The following is a 22,541-nucleotide window of genomic DNA, read 5'->3' as shown; positions in this document are numbered from 1 at the left end:
GAGAGAGAGAGAGAGAGAGAGAAGGAAAGTGCCTGCTATAGAGATAGACTGTGGGGAAGGTGTCAGGAGAGTAACTGGGAACACTGGTGGTGGGAAATGTATACTGGTAGAGGACTCCAGTGCTGTAACACTGTGTAACTAAAACCTGACCATGAACAGCTTTGTAGATCTGTATCTTACCATGATTCAATTAAAAAATCCATTAATTTATTGAGTACCAACGATTTGCCCAGACACTATCCTGGGCCCTGAGAATATAGTAGTGGATTAAAAAAAATGACAAGCACCATGGTATTTAACTTACGGGAGAAATTAGGTAAGTAAATAAAATAAAAATATACAGTATACTGTTTAGTTGAGGACTCTGGAAAAAAAAGCACAGGGAGATAGAAACTCTTTACATTTCAGCAAAGCCTACTCACTCATCCTCTTTAAAGGATGTTGAAAATTCCTACTTTCTGGGGGACAGTACTCCCTGTGGAAGAGCCAATAGAACTCTGGTTGTCATCTTCAGGGAAGTTCTTTCTCTTCGCAAGAAGAACATATACATATATTTCACCATATCCTTTAAGGATGGCAAGTCTTTCTACTCATTAGTTAAAGATGAAACAGTTTTCTCCAGTTCAGTTACTCAGAAACTTTGGCAGGATTGTAAGACTTCTTATTTATAGAGGACCAACACAGAGAGGAAGATCTGACCTAATTTGTATGGATAACCAAACACTCTCCCCCTTGCTGAGGATTCAGACTCATTTCTTACATGGCAGTTAAATTCAGTACTGAAATGCTCTCTGTGTGACCTCTTAGGCTAACAGCTGTGGAACATACAGGAGAAAATAGTAAGTGTGGCTGGAAACGCAATGTGAAGCAGATCTGCATGTATTCATAAGAAAGCAGGTAGACCCTTGAATTGTAGATTTATGAAGTGGACCCATGAGAGGCAAATAATCCATTAAAATAATCTCCTTTTATTGTTCTGACTACAAATTGTTTCTTCAGTTTGATCTCAGATGGCTTAGACATGAATTTTCTGGTTTCATGGGTAATAATATCTATAGAGCCATGCAAGGCCCAGAGTGAGATGGAAAATTATAGATGTTATAAAATATTCTCTGATGCTAAATATAATGAAACAAAATAAGGGATTAGACAATATACCATGCAAACAAATGTTGGGACATATTCAACAGAAATGGGAATTAAGGAGGCTCTGAAAGGATGGAACAGGACTAGACCATGGGATAATAATGGAGGGACCTTAAAACACCTTGAAGGAACTGGTACAGTTGTGCTTCAACTGTAAAACAATGACTTCTGTAGTATCATACATGATAATACTTCAATAAAAGATATATATATATGTATATATATATATATATATATATATATATATATCTGAGAATCTTGCCCAGAATCTTGTCCAAGTTATAAATTTGTTCCTGTTTTCTCTTGTCTGCCTATGGAAAGAGAGAGACTTTCATACTCTCATCCACTGTCTTAGTCCATTACAATGATTCCTCCATTCTCTTTCCTATTCCTTAAGTTGGGACCACCACACCCTCCCCCATCACCACCACCGCAAACCCTACTTGTGAAACCATGTTAGGTCATTTAGGGGTAAATAAGAAGGTTGAGGACAGAACTTGACATCTTGGGGCCCGCCAATATCATTCTGCATTCTCTGCCATGACATTGAAGTGAGCCCCAAGGCTGTCCAACTTCTGACAGGTTACCATGTTCTTTGTACATAGCTCTAGTCAATTAAAGCCTGATTGTAAGAATCCTTCCTGATCTTGGTTGTACACTTAAGGATACTCAAAAATAGTAGTTGTTTAGTCCAACTCCTTTTCTGAGGAGATATAAATCTAACACCCTGATTAGACAAGGGAATTATTCAAGGCCATTAAGGAAATGGAGCTTTCCAGAAGCCAGACCTATCCTTTCCTTCTAGCTTGTGATACTGTGTTGTTGAAAAGTAAAAACTACATGTTGGGTGTGACTGAATTGTTTAAGATGAAGGAACTAAGACAACTACTACTAATACTAAAAGTTTAGAGTACTAGTGCCTTGTAAGGAAAGAGGGTCTCAAAATCTCAACTACTTACTTCTCTGACCTATGTCAATCAATTAAATTATCACTTTTTAACTTACGACCTGGGTTGCCATAAAACACAAGTGAAATTTGTGGCTGAACTATATAGAAACTAAAGTTTCCCTGCCTGTGTTCTTATTTATTCCATGAGCTTGAGTTTTTAAATTTGGACTGTTATTAGTATTAAGTTTTATATACAGGAAGAATATAGATAGTTAATATTTCCCTTAAGTTAATTCCACAACTCCATGGATGAGAGTAAAACAAAATTATGAAAGTTAGGGTCTCACTATCTGAGATTTTGACCTCTCTGATAACAATCTAAGGAATTAGAGTAACACAATTGAGTAATGAGCTGAGTCCAACATTGAGGGGCTCAACAGAGCTTCTGATAGATGAGCAATGTCTTTACTCCTAATGGCTGCTTCAAAGGCGCTTTTCCCACACTAAAAAACATGAGAAGCAAAGCAGCCTCTTACCTTCATCGATGGTCACATTCCCTCGGAAGAAGTATTTCCCATGGCCTCTGGAGAGCGCCACACCTAAACTGTGCAGAGAAACAAAGCAGACCTTGAAACCCATGGCATCGACTGGAATAGACTTGTGGGTTAACTATTTTTCCATTTTCGCATTTCCATTTTATGTTCTGTAAACAATTTTTCTAACAGTTTACTTTCAAAACCCCACTGATTATAGTTGGTGTTGGTTTTTCGTAGGCTCAATCAACTACTTCAAAATAATTTCTGATTAGAATTGGCTGCTCTCCTGTGTTTTTAAAGGGGTGTGGCAAACTGTTTGCCCTTCTAGCAAATACTTCTCTCAACACCTTCCCAATGGTCATATGCCCTGGCTTCTCTACACCCACTTATGTATCCCTTCCCCTCCCCTCCATCTGCCGGAGTTGGGTCTCTCCCATTTTAAGAGTTTTTAGCTAGTGAGAATTAAAATCAAGGGCTAAAGTGACAACACCCACCATCACTGTAGTGTAGTTTGATGGGTGTGTTTCTTTAAACAACCCCCTCCTATGTCTAAGACCTTTGTCACACTCCCACTGATTTTAATTATTTTTCTAAGTTTTTGAGTAGGTGGGGAGTTGGGTCATACCCATGAGTGGTCAGGGGCTACTCCTGATTCTGTGATCAGTGATCACTCCTGGCAGTGCTTGGGAGACATGCCAAGTGATGGGGATTGATCACTGGGGTTGGCCATATGCAAGGCAAGTGCCTTGACCCCTCTGCTATCTCTGTCACCTCCTCCTCCACTGGTTTGTTTTCAGTTCCTTTCTGTTGTTTCCTAAAGTCCGAGAATATATTTTAAAAACATAGTCTTTTCATTTGGCAAAACCAATTAGCAGCCACGTGCTTCCTTGATTGCTTTGGTTCCAGATGGACTCCACTCAGGGTCTTAGGCAGTGGAAGGCAACAATGCCATCCTTTCCTTCTCAGATGGGTCAGTTGTCAGCCATTCTTTCAGTCTTTAACCCTATGGGGCACTAGTTCAGAAACAGGAACTAACCCCATCAAAATAACTTTAAAAAATAAACCCACAAGAATAAACGTGTTACCACATGATTTGTTAATAGCAGGGGAAGACTTTAGAAGGCACATACACATTGAAAAGCAGGCAATGAAGCAAAACCATTCTTCAGGACTGTTATAAAGAAAAATCACAGGGTTCCAAGGTAGACAAGCACAGAAGAACAGTTCAAAGAAATTCAAACAGAAGCACAACATGTAAGGATGCAGATGCCACCTCCAAAGTTTGAAGGATTTCTTGCCTTCTTTGTCTTTTTTTTTTTTTTTTTTGGTCACGAAAGTAAAGGTGAAAATGAAACTCACTCAGCTGAAAAATTAGATGATTAAGGCTCTGGTAACCACCTGAACTACTCTCTTCACCCATAGCTGAAGCCCACCCAAAAGCTTATTTGATGGATAATGAGATGCAAAGCCATGACACATTGAGTGAGTTCTCCTAGGTGAGCCTGAGCCTTCTTCCCCCTTCTGGAAAACAAAAGCAAAAGCAGCCTGGGAAAAGCCCCTTCCTCACTCTTTCCAGCCTTGCGGCAGGGTGTTTGGTTATCTTCAGATGATGAGCTCTGAGAGTGCCAGCAGGTTTTGTACAAACACAACTGATGGGTCTGATGGAATGTCCATGGATTATGGTCAGCTCTACCTGAAAGGAGTACCCTTGATGTCTGTATAATAGTAGTCATTTGTCATCACCAAAACCCGTTTCTAGATTGAAGAAAAAAAAAAGTCGCAGAGAAAAGAAAACATGGTTAGTCGGCTAGGTGACATTTTCAGAAATAAATAAAAATAAATGGATACACTAAGATCAGGTTAACAGTACTACATGAATCTTGTTTGAGATAAGTAAAGACAAGAGAAAAATGATCTCAGCGAAAGATATTTATTCCAGATAGAGCTTTCAAAGCTAATTTTTCACAGTGGTTTGTTTTAAATTAAGCAGCAAGAATGTTTGAGAAAAATGTACCCCTTTGTCCACTGTCTTCTTCACCTCCATGGAAAACTTCCCGGTCTTTCGATTCACCATGGCGTTTCTTAACTAAAATGAGAAAGGAAGGCTGGTGTTACCTCTTCTCTAACAGGCCACATCATCTGGTCACCCCAAACCATCAACTTGGGAGCACATATGGCGATTGATGTATAACAGTGATGGGTTAGGGCTGAGCCCTCTCCCCGCTGAAACTGAAGGCCTTCCCCCTCTCTGTTGCACTCAGACCCCTGAAACAGGGTTTCTGAAGAGTTTCCAGCCCACTGCTGCTGGACCAGGGCAAGAGGTTACTAACAATAAGTAAATGACTCTCCTCTACAATGGTGGGTTCTGGTGTCAACTCCAGGGCAACAATGACAAGAAGTCAGTGATGGATGCTGATAGAAACGGAGCACCCAGTAAGCTGATCAAACACACTCAGGATGCAAGAATGTCTCCCGAGATGAGTTACATTCATCCAACTCACAGTACTGACTTGTCATGGAGAAAACACATTTGAAAACATAACCAAATTAAAAAAAAAATTATACTCCTATAGCGGGGACTTTTTTTTTTTTGGTGGGGACAGAGGTTGTTGTTGTTTTGCTTGTTGTTGTTTAAAACAACCATTTGGAAGACAGAAATGCATGTAATTTTTTCTTAGTGTAAATCATCTTAAAATGCTCTTACATTACTGAGTCAAATAATGTTCTTGTCGATGCTCCCAGGCAGAGAATAGGACAGCCGTGGGTCTAAGTTTAGAGATCCCACGGAGTGCACCAGTGAGCCTCACTCCCTCCACCCTCCCAGCTGACCTCCCTTAATTACGTGTGGCCCTTCTGCTTCTCAGCAGAGGACAGCAGATGCAGTGATGAGAGATGTGCCATTGGGGGCACTAAAAGGACAGAGGAAAGGCCATTGAATGGAGTCGGAGCAACTGCCGACATGCCAGCCCAGCAGGAGAGGCTTTCCCAGCCCCAAGCCTTTTTTTTTTCCCTCCTTTCCCTTCTTTTCTCCTTTGAGGAACTTGAATAAGATCTGGCCGATAGAAAACTGCAATGCTTGCAAGCAACCTAAATTTGATTCGGGGCTGTCTAGATTTGGGTTCACATTCCCATCTTCTGTGAGAGAGAGTAAAAGCATAATTTTTAGCTGGAGGCATGTATAAAATAAAACATATATTTTACTGTAGATATTTTTTAACAACACATAATGGGCATTTCTGGAAATATTTTCCCATTTTAACTTTTGTGGTTTTGGATGGGGAGAGCTGGTCCTAATTAAGTCTACTTTCTAACTTTTAAGAACGGCTCGATTTATCTTTAACATGGTTTTCATTTTTCCTCTTTCTGGTGCCTGCCTAAAGCCATTTGGGACCTTCCCCTCTCACATTCCCCAGACAAGTCAGAGATTCGGTAAGTCTCTCCACGCCTCCGTGTCCCCCCACCCCCAACTCCCAGTAGCACACAGCAAAAGTCTTGGGTCTTGCGAGGGTCCAAGGCCGAGGTCACGGATGTTTTCTCTAGACAAATGCTTAAATGATTAGCTCCGTCTTTCCCTCTTCTTCAACTATTATGGAAATAGATTACACTGATTGAACACTTATTTGAGAAGCAGATGGCACTGTAGTTAAAGTAATAGACCCTAGCACTGGTGATATGGCTGAATTGCAGAGCATAAGCCTAGCAGCCAAGAGACCAAGTTTGATCCCTGGCACTGCATGGCCTCTAGCAGAGCTGGGGATGGAACTTCCCCAGAGTACCTCTGCCCCCCACATTTCATTGTCAGGAGTGGCAGTGGAACTCCTTAAAACCTCCAGTGTGGGTGGCCTCTATTAAAAATTTTAAAAAGAGAAAAAAGGAAAAGAAATCAACTCTACCAGGACTTTTGACCATAAAAATCACCTATGAATTCTCTCTGTTTCCTTGCATGTTTAATGGAACTAATGACCACACCCATCAATGTAATCAGGAAAGAGTTGACTAAGTTAAAAATTAAAAGACTACCAGGTAGCTCTAAGCATTTAATCAATGTTGGCCATCCACCACCATGACCATCATGTTTGTTATCTTCTTTCTTACTTTCTTTTAATATCAAAGCCTTCTATAATTAGGATTTAAACTCAAGTCTACTTTATGCAGATACTCGTGTTCTACTTGGCAGAATCTGTCTTCTTAGAATGAGTACAACTCATGAGGAAAGTTGTGCTCCTGTACATGGCGTGGTAAGAGAGGAAGGGGGCACCCACCTAGGCAGCAAGATCAGCTGAATCAACCTTGGCAATCATGGAAGTGACTTGTAGTAGTTGAGTACCTTTGTCACATTCTGCCCATGCTCTACACACTTTCGTAGGAATAGCATCAGATACAATTGAGGGATGCTCTCTGTTTGCTTAAGTAGGGTGATAGGCCAAATAAATCTGAGAACACTATGTTAAGCCAATGTGTTCAGAATGTTTGACCCTTAGCCACATTAAAAATTGTACCATGTGGCCGGAGTGACAGCACAACAATTAATTAGGGTGCTTACCTTGCATGTAGTCTACCTAGGTTGGATCCCCAGTATCCCATATCAGGGCCAGGGATAGAGGTGAAGTGAGAGAGCACAAGTCAAATAAGTATAAGTCTCTGAGTTCTAGCCACGGTGCCACCTGGCACACAAGTACCTCAGGGATGTGCCCTGATGAGAATGGCCTGCTTTTTAAAAGCTCTAAAAATAATCTTATAAGGCATCCTACTATCCCTTTTCTTTAGGTGGGGAAACTGAAGCACAAGGTTAAGAAACAGAATCAAAAAAAGAAACTGCATATAGCCCTACAGGCTGTCTGCCACTTGATTCTGTGTTATTACCTCTAGTTCTCAAATCAAGAGAGAAAGCAGACAAGTTTATGTATCTTAGAATAATGAATTTTATTCTCCTAAGAAGTAGTGTATTATTATTATTATCTCTGATTGTTTTAAATCAAAGAATTTTAAAAAATATATTTTTGACACCCTTGTTACAAAGAAGTTGTTAAAATGAATTAAGCTCCAGCGTGAGGTTTTCATTTCCCACAGATACGAGGCACTGTGGTCTGGGTCTTAAAGAAGGTGGTTTTCTGTCCTCATGGCTATAGGAGAGCTTGGGGTTCAGTGCTGGTGAGACACACAGGGTGCCTGGTGAGAATATAGCAGAGGGAGGCTGCAGCTATCTGCAAAGGTCACTTTCCCACCTCTGGAGCCTAAGGCTTGAGAAGGGAAGACATTTGCACCATGTCTTATGCTAAGCCAGTGGCGCCACCAGCTCTAAGAACTAGATGGCAAGGTGACAGAGGGAGCAAGGCTGTAGCTCAGCTGTTGAGAGCAAGCCTCTTCCTGTGAGTGGGGACCTGGTTTCCAGCCTGGCTCTGAACAAACTATGGTAGAGCTACCCAGAGCAGAGGAGAGAATGGGGGGGGGGGGGGTGGAAAGGAGAGATCAGCAGTGTGCTTTAGAGCTCTCGGGATATCTCCAGAAGCTGCCACCATCTGCAGGCCTAAACTGAGTAACTGGAGGAATGAAAATGCCCTGGCAAAGAAACAGTTCCAAGCACTTATTCATAGAATATTACAGAGTCATTTTGTAGGATAACATAGCCTCAGGTAGTTTAGGTTTATTGGGTTACTCCCATCACAGTGCTCCCATTCCTGTGTTAATTTGTAGCTTCTTTCTTAGTGTTCTGTTAACCTGTAAATACTGTTTTTCTCTTCTCCTTGAGTCCTTTGCATAGTTTATTCAGAGCCATGTCCTTTTTGTATGGACACAGGAAGACTTAGCAAATGCTATGCTTTTGTAACCTGGGAGTCATTTGACTCTACATGATATTTTCCTCCTGGGCATCTGTTCTCTCGAACTAAGCCCCAGCTGCCCTTACTTCTAGCACCCCCAAAAGCAGGGTCCTGACGAGGGACAGGACGAACCCAGGGCAAGCGGTGAGTTGTGTGCTACCCTGGCATCAAGATGGGCCTGGCCAAAGTGCCTAATGCTTAACTATAAGTTAAGAGCTTGGTCATGGACAAATGCTGTCATGATCCAAACAGTGATAACTAGATTTGGACCCTGCTAGGGTTAGGAATGATTAACCTGGCCTGAGTGCTATGGTCTGAGTTTGTGGCAAGATGTTGCCAGGAGAGCTGTTTTGCAAGCCTCAATGTATCTCTTGCTATGTCCATACAAAAATAACTAGTATTAAGATGTTAATAAGTATTTGGACTAAGGAAAGGAGAAAAACCTTAAGAGTTATTTTACCTGCTGGCAGTCAGGAAGGGCTTTGGAATGCCTGGCCCTCAGGAAGGGCTTTCTTATGTTGATTTTGCTACCTGGCTGTGTGTAGCCTAGGGGCAAGGGTGAGAGAGAAAAAGGGAGGAGAGAGAAGAGAGAGGAGCATGGCAGTGGATCCTGAGAGAGGACGGAGCTAGGAGTGCGGGAGAGGAGTAAGATGGAAGATTGAATAAACGGTAATTAATCAGCAACCAGCTTGGTCTTCATTCTTCCTTTGCCTGTCCTTGGCCAACAGCTGTCCCGATCCAGTCCATACACAGCAGCTCCAGAGCACCGAACGCGGGCGGTGAGACAGAGCTGCCCGGAAAGCCCTCTAATGCACATGCCCTTCCGTGTGCCTTAGTTTTTTACAGCATTTAAAAAACATGATGTGTTCAGATGCTTAGTTAATACTCAAAGCTAAGCAAAACAAAACATCCATGGTAAACCTTTCTGATTTCCCTATTGAGCGTCACCCATCTTCAAGGGTGAGCGCTTAGTCCACATTCAAGCATCTTTCACAACAATGTGGTTGATAAAATGAAGGTCAATCCTGTTCACAATAAAACTAGTCATCTGAAGTCGGGGACCAACCTTCCTGGACTCTAGGAACCTCTGTTTTACCAGAGGACTAAGTCATGCCATGACAGATGTTCTTCCCTAGTATCTATCTGTCCTTGCCTGTCCCTGAAGTTGAAGAGCTCACTGGCCACTCAGAGTAGTCTGTTCTCTAACAGCCCCATTACAGTTGGTAGCCACATTTGTAGTTGCCTGGGTTGTCCGAAGCTTCCCCTGTGTCACTCTCTCCAGAGAATCGTTGATTACATTAGGTTAAGCTTAAGAGGCATGCACTTCCAGACCCCTATTGGTGAGTAATTTTGTCAAAGAATCTTGTCAAGTAATCCAAATCAGCAGATTATAGGGAAAGGAAGAGGCAGCAGCAAAGTACGTCTGTCATTTCCAAGCAGACATTCAATCAGACTATGAAAATAGACTGGACTTCAGAGAGCACTGATTCAACAAATCCCCTCCTTTCTCACACTTTTGTGCACTCACTCTCTCTCTCTCTCTCTCTCTCTCTCTCTCTCTCTCTCTCTCTCTCTCTCTCTCTCACTCGCTCACTCACTCTTGCTCTCACTATTTCAGGTGGTCCATGTCTGATGGGCTAGGAAGATACAGAAGTACCAGAGGGGTATAAAGAACACACTGAACAACAAAGAAGTGATATGGGCCAGGAGAACAGGCTTTGGCAAGAGGAGGTGAGAGGATCTTTCCTCAGAGTTCCCCCAGGTAACTATAGCAGGTTGATTGGAGGGAAGTAGAGAAGGGACAAATGTTGCAACTGAAGAGTTTCTGTTGGATTGAATCTGATGGGGCATTGCAGACAAAAATGCCATGTGGCAAACATCTGCTTGGCAGCTATGTGCAAGGCACGTTCCACCTTTCCTGTGCCCCTCAGGGGAGGGTAATACTCAAGATACTCTGTGGCACTGAGCTACAGTCTTCAAAGATTCTTTGACCTTAAGGTCCTTTCTCAGATATACCAAAGAGTTGAAAACGCTGGGGCCATGTGTACTTTGTGCCCTGGACACTCTGCCTCAGTTTCCTTATCTTTAAAAGAAAGAAAACAATAACACTTTATGGGAGAGCTATAAAGAATTTTAAAAGTCTGTCCATATATAGATAGCTTTTAGAACATTGCTGGCTCATAGGGAGAATTCAATATCTTGTGGTAATCATTGATATGTATTAGTTTTTATTTCTGGTTGGTAGAAATAATTATAGACACTATGAAAAGTTCGGGAATGACTAAATGGTAATAGTAATAAGAATAAAGTCATCCTTTATTACTTTACCCTTTAGAGAGACTTTATAATCAATGGATAACTGCTATTTTAAACCTCTTATCTTCCTTTTAAGAGTTTACCAACCTTGGGAAACAGACTGCTATGTGTCTCAGGATCCTAGGGTGGTCCAAAGATTCTCTCCAGATCTGTCTTTCTACTGAATTGTCCTTAAGATGCACAAACTATCCTGTGAACAGAAGTATCACTCATACTGCTCTCAATGGTTCCTAATTTTTCTCCTTTTCTCTTACTAATTTAGCTAATTTATTTGCATGTGTTTTTTTTTGTGTGTGTGTGTGTGTTTTGCTTTTGGGGTCACACCCGGCAACACACAGGGGTTATTCCTGGCTATGCACTCAGGAATTACCCCTGGTGGTTCTCAGGAGACCATATGGGATGCTGGGAATCGAACCCGGTCGAGTGCAAGGCAAACGCCCTACCCGCTGTGCTATTACTCCAGCCCCTATTTGCATGTGTTTTAGTACTAGAAAAACCTAGCTTTTTTTTTTAAGGTACACAGGATCTATGCTATAAATGTGGTCATTAAATTCAGCAAGAGCCTCGTTGCCAAGAGATATAGGCAGCTCCTTGTCATGAGGCCTTGGCAGGTAGGACACATCAGGCTGCTTTCTCCTCAAAAGCATTGTCTTTATCAGATCTTAAGCTCAATCATGCCTTCTAACTTTTTTTTCTGCAAATGCCAATGGTGGGCATAAGGGCATGTAGGACCTTTCATAGATCACACATAAATACTTTGCATCAATTTCAGAGTTCTCCAATAAATGGGGTGAAAATCCCTAAGATAGAAATGTTGACTTGGGGTTTCCCAGTCAAATATATTGGTACTGAAGGAATTTGTCTGTAAAATATATCATATTCCCACGATAACAAGGCAAGAGACTTCCAGAGATCAATGAGTGCAGATGAGCACTAGATTTGCTGGAGGTGGATTTGCTCAAAACACAGTCTTGTGAGTTGGAATAAATTGCAAGACAGTGAGACATAAAGCTGAGACTCCAGTGTGAAAGGAAGCTAGATCAATTGAAGAAGCATGTCCAAACCATTATGATTGAAAGAATATATTAACTTACTGAAAATGTACTGGGGCTCAGGGGGTTGACTAGGATAAGTTGAGTAATAAATAACTTTAGAGAAGGCACATAGGAGAAATGAATGTCAGATCAGCAATAACTAGAAGAGGGTTAATGGTGTACACCAAAGAAAAATGAGCATAATCACATGCTTTCCCTATGAATGAAAGTGGAAAAGGTGAAGAGATGAAGAAGCACGTTGGAGACAAGATCCAGGATTCTATAAAAGAAACCATAAAAATCCATGTGAAGTAAAATCAAGTAACGGGTAAAGAGAAGGAAGGAGGGGAGGGAAAACAATGAACTGCCCCTGTCAAGACTCAGGAGATTATTTATTTAACCACTGCAAGTCCACAAGACATTCATTAATGAGAGGGACAATGGAGTATGGATGATGATGATGCTAATAGACCAAGACATGGAATAGCTGCCACTCACATAATGTTCACTGATTCCACAAGACAATGTAAGCATTTTTATAGTTCTCAATATTCACAACAGCCCTGGAAAGTATAAAGAGATGAGTGCCATCATATTCATTTTACTGGTTAAAAATAGAAACAACAAAAACAAAATTGATGTGTATACCTTGCTGGAAAAATCCCCAGCATCCAATCACAAATGGAGGGTTAGGAGCAGACAGCCTGGTTCTTGGGTTATGCTCTACTCACTGTAATAACCTGCTTCTTGGGATGAGCAGGTGGGAAAGGAAGGGCATTCCCATGTAATTGATATGCTTCCTGATGACAACACTTACAGAAAAAGACATGGAACTTTCCTAAGTCATTGAGCTGACATGATGTCAGGACACTGGCATGTGGAGTAAAAAGTGTAGAAGTGGAAATGGATTTCTATCAGAGCTGTTTTGTCTGCACTTGGGCTTAAGAAGATTTAAGTACAGAGGAAGGAGGAAATAGGTTAAATGTCTAAATTATATCTGAGTTTTGCATTTTACAGGCAAGGAAGAAAGCCAGAGATTTATGGTAGCTAAAACATTCAGGGAACAGAAACTGGGAAGGAGAGAGAAAGCTATAGCAAGAGGAAATAGAGTACTTGTGAGCTCAGTCTGTGGACTTCATTCAAATGACTCGTCTCGACATCTTTTGGTAAGTAGGACAGAGGGAGGAATGGGAACAATGCTGACTCAACCTTGGGACTTAGGAAAGTGCTCCAGACAAATCAGAGAAGCATAGCCTTGACACAGTGACCTCCTAGAAAAAGAGAAGAATGAGGATCCAGCTGGGAACACCTGGGAAGTTACGATTTAATTAAGGACAGTCTGCCTGGATTCACACAAAGGCAGCCGTGTCTAACAAATCTGATTTATTGAGGAAGTAACAAGAAGACTAACGGGGTTAAGTCATGGGCATAAGGAAAGCTTTTGATACAGTACCGATGGCTGAGTCTGTGTGGGAAGGAAACACATGAGCTATTGCAGTGTGGCCAGAGAAGGGGCACGACTCTGGAAGGGGGGTCTACAGAGCTCTGTCTTGCTCTCTCAGACCCTGAGTTGTACCCAGCCTGGCCTCATAGGCAGATTCTGGCCACCAAAGTGTTCACCTGGAAGTGGGCTTTTCTCATGGTCTCCTAGGTCACAGTTCCATCAGTTGCTTGACTGGTATTATCTGCACCCAAGGAAGCAGAGACAGTGCAAAGCAGGCAGAGCCAACTGGCTTGTCAGCCAAGGTCACAATGGTGGAAGAGTTCTAACAGTTCAAACATGATTCAAAGGCCCCATCTTTTGGTCTCTCTGGGGCCACTGTCCCTCTGGTAATCCTCCCCATATGCTCCCAAGGCAGTCTCTGGTCCAGAAGAAGATATTATGTGGCTCATTCTTTGCAGGCTCATAAGTGAATCACTTACCACGTCATCACGGTCTTCCCACTCCACTTCTGAGAGGTCAACGCTGCTATAGTCAGGTTTTCTCCGCTTCTTGCCTTCTTCATACTAGTGCGGGGGAGAAGAAGAAGCCATGTTCATGGGATCCTCAACCGAGGCAAACTTCATGCTCCAAAATCCTGTTTACAGATGGGCACTTTGCCCACTTACTGTGTCAATAAGGATGGGTGGTTAGCCCTACAGAGGCAGTGGTTCGAGGGGGTTAGCAGCATAAAAACCAAGATTACATGCCTAAAATAACACCTGAGCTGGGTTCCACTGTTAACTTGTCATGAATTTACCAAGTAGACCCTGTGGTTTTTAACACACAATACACAAAGAGACACTTTATCTATCCTAGGATGGGTTTTGTGGGGTATGGGAGTAGGATTGGTTTTGTGAAGTATGGAGACACTTCTCTTCCAAAGTTTGAAAGTCACACAGGGAAGGACCTTCTATGTACACTAACCAAAAGTTTAGTTATAACCTCTTTGTGTTTTAAAGGTCTCATCCCCACTGCCCATCTCAAACTTACCTCTTGTTTCCTGCCTAAGGAAAAAAAAAATGATCTCTGCACTTGGGTTCAATTCATACTCTCAAAACCTTTTGCAGACACAGAATCTCCAACTTGCGCTCTGAATAATCTCTTCCCAGAGCCCAGCAGGGCTCCTTCACCCAGAGTGGATGTGGTGTAGGGAATAACAGTCACCGCACAGTTCTTTGGAGAGGCTGGTGAGTACAATAAAACCAGGAAAAGTTTTAAATGCTCCCGAAATCACGAGTGTTAGTCACTCTGCGCGCTGGACATTCATGTGTCTTGATATTCCCGTGTCTTTGGAGCCTTTAATGTTGGTTATTGGGGGTGCTTATAACGTAGGAAAGTCTGCCCTCTACTGCAGACTAAGGATAAGCAACCCCCTTATGTGTATATGAGACAAAGCTAATAGCGTATTGGGTAAAAATATGCATGTATGTAGTTGCTCTCTTTTGCTGTTGTTGCTTTTGTTTCGGAAGTGGGATCTCTGGTGTAACTGAGATGCAGCATCACTGTAAATGCTTTAAGAACCCTGAACTACAAGTACAATTTGGACACTTGGTTAATGAAGAGAGACAGGTGCTGAAGAAGCACCCTGCATGAAAAGAAGAGAGAACCCCTGCTGTTAACTGATTGAACTAAACAGACCTAGCCAAGGCCTTCTGGGGAATCTAGGGAAGGGAGGCCAGACAGAGCTACTGTGGCTCCAACAGAACCAAGCTTTTTTTCCCTGCCTCCTTTTGCCCCACCCCCCACTCCCATCAGCAACATTTCAGAAACTCCCAGATATCTTGGGGCAGGGCCAGGGATTTACCACCCCCACCATCCAGGAAGGCCACCTCACCTCCAAGGGCATTGGGCTCTGACCACCCCAGTCAACTATGCTTCCACTCCCTTCTCTCAGGTTTCCAATTAATAGGCATTCAGGGTCAGTTTTATGACATCAGATCCACTCCAGATGAGGAGGAAGGGAAGTGGTTCCCTCAGAAGCCAGTATAAATGATAGCAGATTTGCAGTTGGATCCTGTTATGGAAAGTTCCTGTGTGCATGGGAGATCCAGCCCTCTGGAGAGCCAGACAGGGGCTAAGTAGGGGGGATAGGAATGAGGTCAGTGGGGCTGTCACCTGAGTCTTACAAGGGAAAGAGGGAGAAGCTAGAGAGAAAGAAGACAGACAATCAGATATCTTCCTGAGAAGACAGTCAGATATCCTTGGACCTGTTACCTTTGCCCTCAAATCTCAGTAAGGGCCATGACACATCCCAGAAGAACACATAGTCCTTTTGAAGGAAGAATACTCACAACTGCTTGGCTAAACTCATCTAAACCTAACATGTTTTGGATGGGGGGGGGGTTCTTTATCACTTCAAAAGCTTACTTTGTTCATTTATTGAACCCATAGCTAAGGAACACCTAGTAAGTGTAAGGTACAGAGGACATAAAATCAATTAAACAGAGCATCATTCTATTACAAACACTTGCTTGCCAGTTTATCACCCAGAAGTAATCTGTTTCTGTAAGGTCAATTTGTGGCTTCTGGCATAAATTGTGGGAAATGAACTCTGAAAAGTTCAATAACACATCAGATAATAAGCTAAATAAGATCATAGAGTCTGGGAGAGCTGTGCAACCCATTACTCGTTCATGGTTAAATTTTATGTCTAAGTCTCGTGGTATTTCAGAGAAATTTGAAAAAAAAAATCCCATGCTCCAGAGCACCAAGCATTTCTTCATTGCCACATAGAGCACCCAAAGGCCTGTCCTTAGAAGAGGGCAGTGGTTCTGTGATTTACTGGGTTTGTGTTCCCATACAGGACACCCCAAGGCTCCTAATTTCCTTTCTATCAGTTGCAAATGTGGAGAAAACAATAACATCTCCCTAGCAGCAAGCTGGAGAATATCAAATGTTGTATGTAAAATGGCAGGCACAGTCCTCACTCAGAATAAAGTCTCCACATATAGCTTCTAAAGAGACGTGAGCAATGAGATTTTGGCAAAAAATATGGGCTTATTTTATGTAATTGGTTAATACTCAGTCTCTCAAATGAAGAAGGCCCATTTAATAATTAGACAGGTATCTGTTCTACAAACCAGAGAATGGCAGGAAATGTCTGATGAAAAGGGGTTGTATCAAACACTGACTATCACATGTCTATTACTAGTGTGTTTCTGTTTGTGTTTGTTTGGGGGTCATACCTAATGGTGCTCAGAGGATATTTCTTGCTGGAAATCATTCCTGGCAGTTCTCAAAAGATCATCAAGTGCTGGAGATTGAACACAGGCATGAAAATAATGCACTCAGCCCACTGAGCTAGTTGTGTACTCATACCAAGTGGTATGAGTATCATACCACTTGGGATACAAGCTGCTCCTGGACAAAAACTCCATTTCAGAGGCATCCTTTCAGATGGCATCTGACAAAAAGGGCTTCTCAGACAACCCTTCACTTGTAGCTTTGGTTTTTAATGGTACTCAAGACATGCAGTGCAGTGCACTTCTGAAATTCAAGACACTTGTAGAGATTTAAAGAATGAGAGGAAGGTTTCCCATCAAACTGCTTCATAAAGTGCCATATTCAAGGATGTCCCTGTAATTTAATTTCATTGAGAGAAACAGACCACATTGGGACTACTTCCTGTGGATCTCTGTTAAGAACGCTTCTCCACAATGTCAGTCTATCAATCAGCTATGTGAAACAGTCTGAGCAGTCTGAGTTACGCTTCATGGGGGTCTTTATTAAAGAATGAGTTCCTTAGGAATATAACAAGCAATACAGTAGCTTCTTGATCGCTTTGAATGAGAAAAATAAAAGTCAAAGGTCTTTTGCATACATAGATTAGGTCAAAGGCAATGACCAAATTCCACATAAAGACCCTAAGTTCACCTTTTCCTTGTCACCTATTAAGAAAGTCTACTAGAAAGCTGGAGACTGGGACTTCATAAGGGAGACTCGTGCGGTGGGTTGTCACCAACTGTTCTTTGCATTTTCCATTTCATTTTTTAATTTAGAGAATATCTGGGACCCCCCACACACTCTTAGGAAATATGACTCTAGTGACCAAAAGACTATTGCTGATGATTCAGAAGTGGACAAGTGACGTAAATATTTGAAGGAAGTCTGCATTATCCCAGGATTGGTTCAGGGATGAGGACATAACTTTGTCCAGCCCAAATGAGATTCCATCTGGGAGAATTTTCTGGATTTATACAAAACACAGGTATCCATTTTCTAGTATAGCCAAGAAGTAGGATGTGAACTTCGAGTCCTCTAAAGCCATCTCTGCCAATATTTGGAAATTCTTCCTCTTTCTTTGGAGAGACAGAAAGTGGAGGACAGATATGAAGAGGACCTGAAAACATGGCATGTGAGTTTATGTCAAGCATGCCAGAAACACTTGCACACAGGGATGCTTTATGAACCAGGGATTCCTTGCCACATGACCACCCCGCTGCCCTTTATAAAGATAGTTTGAAAACTTACTTGGGTTTCAAGCACAATCCGGGACAACAGGGATCAGTGTGTATAAATTAAGCACCTTTATTTTCCTCCCAGCTTAAATAGATAACTACATAAGTAGCACATTTTAAGTAACATGCTCACATATGTTTATAACTTGAGAGATTATTTAGGAATCTACGATTTGCAAAATGCTTCACTGTTAAGCAAGTTAGACGACTGCACTAGCGTGTGCTGCTTCTGTACCTGCGTCTTCTGAGAAGATGTCTGTGAGGCCACAGTGTAGTAAGAGAATGACAGGAAAAGAACTCAACTCTTCAATCTCCAGCTCCTGGGTCAGCTCTCCCCTCTCCCATGGGATTTAGTCTGGGACAAGCCAGGTCCCCCAGCCCCTCTCCCTCTTCCCCTGCGTGAGGATCTCGTTACTGAGCTGAGGCATTGTGTATGGCATTTGTTAGTGTATCTATAATCTGTAACTTCCTTTGAAAATGTGATTAACGAATTGCAAGCAGTTTCCAAAGGTTTATAAACAGATACTTTGAGAGCCACAGGTAGGTTTGTAGTTTTTGGTGCCTGTTTTATGAAAAAAATATGTGGGAGGAGAATTTAATAAGGAAAGATATTTTGTGCTATGAAATACTTTGAGGTGGAGTTTCAAATAAAGGCCAGATGTGGTGAACACACAAACCAACTTGTGGCCCAGGCGGATGGGACAAGGAGGGCACCCTATGAGGAGCAAGCCAGAGCCAGGCAAGGGTACGCTTTGGTGCCAGAACTTTCCTGGCCATGTTCAATTGTTTAGACCTAAGTACTCCTTCGCATTCCCTGCAGACTGACTTTGGAAGCAAAATGGATGTGCTGAGGTGATGGTCACATTCATGTTGGTTTGGAAAAATCTAAATTGCCTTTGCTTTTTCTGTTGCTTTTGGGGAAGGGGCAGTGGAAATCAGCTACACACATCCAGGCAGCTCCCGTGAAACAAAGACCGTGTGTGCTAATAATTCATAAGCTCTTTGTGCCACCCCATGCTGCCAACAGGAAGGAAGGACGTTGGGGGGAGGCCCACAACAGGAGTGGAAGAAACCTTGCCCAAAGCTAATGCCATCTGAGAAGAGGCGGGGCCAAGGGGCAGGAGTCAGTGAGTGGGTAGATGTTTCTCTCTTGAGGCAATCACAGCACTCTACTGGCGAATACCTTTGCCACCTGCACCAAGGCTGTGAGTCTTCTCTACTCTCAGAGGCTGCAAGGGCCAGTAGAAGGAAAATTGGTGGCGTTGTTGCTTGTCTTCCTTCATGCACCAGGGAGCAGGGCTGACTGGGCATTATGTGTGTCATTCCTTTGTACATGCATTAGCTTCCTCACTCAATTGTTTGCCCATGCATCCAAAAGACTGCTGAACACTGAGTACTTTCCAGCCCCAATGCAGTTGAGTCTTGGAAGACACAGAGATGCTGCTGAAAAATACCATCTCCCAGGCTTCAGTCAAGTCACAACACAGACAAAAAAAAAGGAGAGTGTTTCAAAGCCAGAGCCCTAAAAAGAACTTAGACTTTCACCGGTCTCCAGATCTGCAGATGTAACTGTGGGGCAGTGTCCTGTTCTGAGCCCCAAGTTACTCATCTCAGAGACAGAAGTAGCAGCACTCGGTTCTCAAGCCTGCGCTGAGATGTCAGTGATTGAGCAGAGAGTCTGTCCTGACAAACTAGCTTGAGAACATGCCCTCTGGGTCAGCACTAGTGACTGCTGCTCCCTCTGCTAGCCTAGATGTCGCCACCCTTCCCACATCTAGTTCATCCCTAGAGTGTTTCCTTCCACCCAATAAAATGGTTGTGAACAATATATGGCTGCTTAATCATATATATATGTATATTTATATACATATATATATTATATATATGTATATTTATATACATATATATATTCTTTTCTTCCAAGAAGAGGTTCAAACAACCGTGGTGATAGATTCTCTTCAAGGTCAAAGACAAAAGGTCTCAAACAAAAGTGGGAACCAGGGCCATGCTCCAGGCAGGGCTGTGATAGAGTGATCAGTTATTTCTTGCTTTAGAATTTTTCAAAGCAAGGTGTCTGATGGTCAGTGTGCATGTGGCCTCATAATAGACAGTCATCGGGCCAATGTCAACCACATTGGCTGCCTTCTAAACACTTGGAGCAGAGGCAATTTCTCCTGGTTAATTCAGGGGACATAGAAAATAAAAGTTCAAGGGGCTGGAGTGATAGCACAGTGGGTAGGGTGTTTGCCTTGCACGCAGCCGACTCGGGTTCGAATCCCAGCATCCCATATGGTCTCCTGAGCACCGCCAGGAGGAATTCCTGAGTGCAGAGCCAGGAGTAACCCCTGTGCATCACCGGGTGTGACCCAAAAAGCAAAAAAAAAAAAGTTCAAGAAATAAAAGAAGGAAATATGTTACCCACTCTGCAGGGCTCACCACCCAGCCTTCTGTTACTGCCAATCTTCCCAAAGGGTCTAGTCTTTAAGGCAGCTATCACTTTTAGTTTTTTTTTTTAAAGTTGAACCAGGAATTGATAATTGATTGTTGTTTTCCAACTAACTGCATTTGGGACCAAACAGATAGTACAGTAGGTAGGGTACGTGCCTTGCACATGTACAACCCAGGCTTAGTACCTTGTATTTCATATGGTTCTCCAGCCCTTCCAGGAGTGATCCCTAAGCACAGTCAGGAGTAAGTCCTGAGCACAGCTGAGCCAAAACCCCAAAGACAAACAAATAACAGCAACAACAAACAGAATTTGAAAAACTCTCCAATTGGTTACGTTTAGCAAAGGAAAAAAAACTTTCCCTAGCTCCAAGGGAGGGCAGATGGGATTCAAAAATGGGAAAATGCTAGCTTCAGCAAAGTTATAACTTGATGACATCACTAATGGACCATGAAGTCAAGACTCAAACAGAACTCAGCTAGTTTCTGAACCTCCTTCTTTCTTCACCACCCTCAGTCTTCCTTGAGGTACTCTCCTCTTTGCACCTCTGGTCCTCAGCTCAAAGCAGTTACTCATACATGCAGTACATAGGAGGGCCATGAATTCTGCAGAACCATGTGGAAGTCTAATTTCACCAGTCACTCCTCTCTCTATTACCTGCTGACTCATGTGGGCTGATCCGAAACTGACTTTGATGATCAAGGAAGCAAGAATCAGTCTTAGATTAAGAGCAACTATGATATATGGAGTGAGCGCATGAGCAAAGCATCACAACACACGCCCACCATATGGTATGTTGTTTGTAGAAGGCACAACAATGACTCAGGGCCTTAGAGATACCTTGTGGACCTTCATGAGAGCACTGAGGCTGAGCTTTCCACCAAAATGGTGCTGGCTCATTCAGTGGTGACCTCACAATAAGTCCAAACTTTTCTAGATAATACATGTCACGGAATGACATTGACATTAGGCTTGGAGAGGAATTCAATGGGTCCGAATTTGGAGATGAAATCCATCAAGTCCAAGGGAAGATGAGAATCTCAGATACACAGGAGGGAAACAGAGCCATGAGGGTGTGTCCAGAAGCAGCCGGAAGGTGGGAGAGAGGCAACAGGGCATGTTGAGACACCAGCCTTTTCCTTTTTTCTAAAAGGTACCATGCTCTTATTAATTAATGTTTTTAAGTGTCTCCAAGATGAAAAGTTCTACGTGCTCTCTTAGGATGATTACAAAATCCTTTTGATCACTGTAAAACTAAAACAGCTTTGGTATTTTTTTAAAAAACAACAATTAGCAGGCCTCTTTGAAAACTCGAATGACCTTTATCTTAATCAGTGTCCTGGGTCGTGGTGAGTCACGCTCTGTGTGTGGGGAGGAGATGGCCCAGCCCCGTCACCGGTTTTGTCAGTCAAACCTGGCTGACTACAACCTGGTTGCATTGAAAGTTCCATTCTCAAAAAGTTAGCTGGTCAAATAATATTGAACTAGTCAGAGAAATGAAAAGTAGGCTGAGTTTGGGTTCCATCAAAGGGCTAGAGCAGGGGATCTGAAGGTGGGAACAAATGTGACACCAGGCCCATTTGCTTGGGAAACAAGATGAGGATAAGAACAAAATGCCTCTCCTCAGAAAAGAAATAAATGTTTATCAACTAGAGACACCTGGGCACAGTCACTCTGATCGGTGAGAACACTTTCACACAAACCTGGCCAGTTACCTGAGCAGTTAAATGTAAGGCCGTTTTCAGAAGGAATTTTAAATTTTAGAAAGGACTGCACTGTGATCTGAGCACAGATCGGTGGATATTCCAAAGCCATTTTCATATAAAGATTTGACATCACCTTGAGTTGTTTGGAGATAGTATCTCAGACATAAAGAGGGCTTCCAGCATTTGAGAGCATGTTCTGTAGGACCTTTGTCAAGTACCTGTGCTTTATGTTTGTTTGTTTTGTGTTGCTTGTGTCCTTTTGCCTGTCTAGAATTTCATTTGGCATTATTCCTTTATGCATTTAACTGTATCAAAAGGCCTTGGGATACATAGAACCTGTCAGATGGTTTGACTATGGAGTAGAATTAGGCACCACAAATTGATTCCAGTTTCGAAACAGCAAAGACAATGAATTTCCTTATTCGGTCCAGTGAAATCAGACATAGTAGCAACTGATACTGTCACACACGTGTTAGCCTTCCAACGATGCTGCAGCAAACCATTCCCCCTGAGTGAACTCTCTGTGTGTGGTCAGTAACATGGGCCCCTCTGCCAAAGAACTCAAGTCCCAGCATTTCTGTCTGGAGATATGAGAGTGAGAACAGTGGGACCCCCATGAAAGAAAGTTTTTCGAGATAAATGACATGATGAAGAAGAAGTGGGCAATGCATTTTCCAGTGAAATAAATAAAGCAGCCCAGAAAAAAGGC

The 22,541-nt window shown here is 42.5% G+C and overlaps 1 protein-coding gene across 2 annotated transcripts in view; it reads right to left on the bottom strand.

Annotated features, from left to right (window-relative positions):
* The window catches only part of CACNA2D3 (calcium voltage-gated channel auxiliary subunit alpha2delta 3), a 999,345-nt gene that overhangs the window by 189,006 nt on the left and 787,798 nt on the right, over nt 1-22,541 (bottom strand). For both annotated transcript variants that reach the window (XM_055135106.1, XM_055135105.1), the window contains 4 exons: nt 13,664-13,747; nt 4,586-4,657; nt 4,265-4,326; nt 2,572-2,639 (listed from right to left, as the gene is read on the bottom strand). In XM_055135106.1, coding sequence (XP_054991081.1) covers nt 2,572-2,639; nt 4,265-4,326; nt 4,586-4,657; nt 13,664-13,747 — 286 coding nt within the window. The remainder of the gene's footprint in view (nt 1-2,571; nt 2,640-4,264; nt 4,327-4,585; nt 4,658-13,663; nt 13,748-22,541) is intronic.

This window comes from Sorex araneus, chromosome 4 (genome assembly GCF_027595985.1).
Source record: "Sorex araneus isolate mSorAra2 chromosome 4, mSorAra2.pri, whole genome shotgun sequence".
Taxonomy (NCBI): Eukaryota; Metazoa; Chordata; class Mammalia; order Eulipotyphla; family Soricidae; genus Sorex; species Sorex araneus.
The sequence above is the reverse complement of the archived record's forward strand: the minus strand, read 5'-3'. Positions and strand labels throughout refer to the sequence as shown.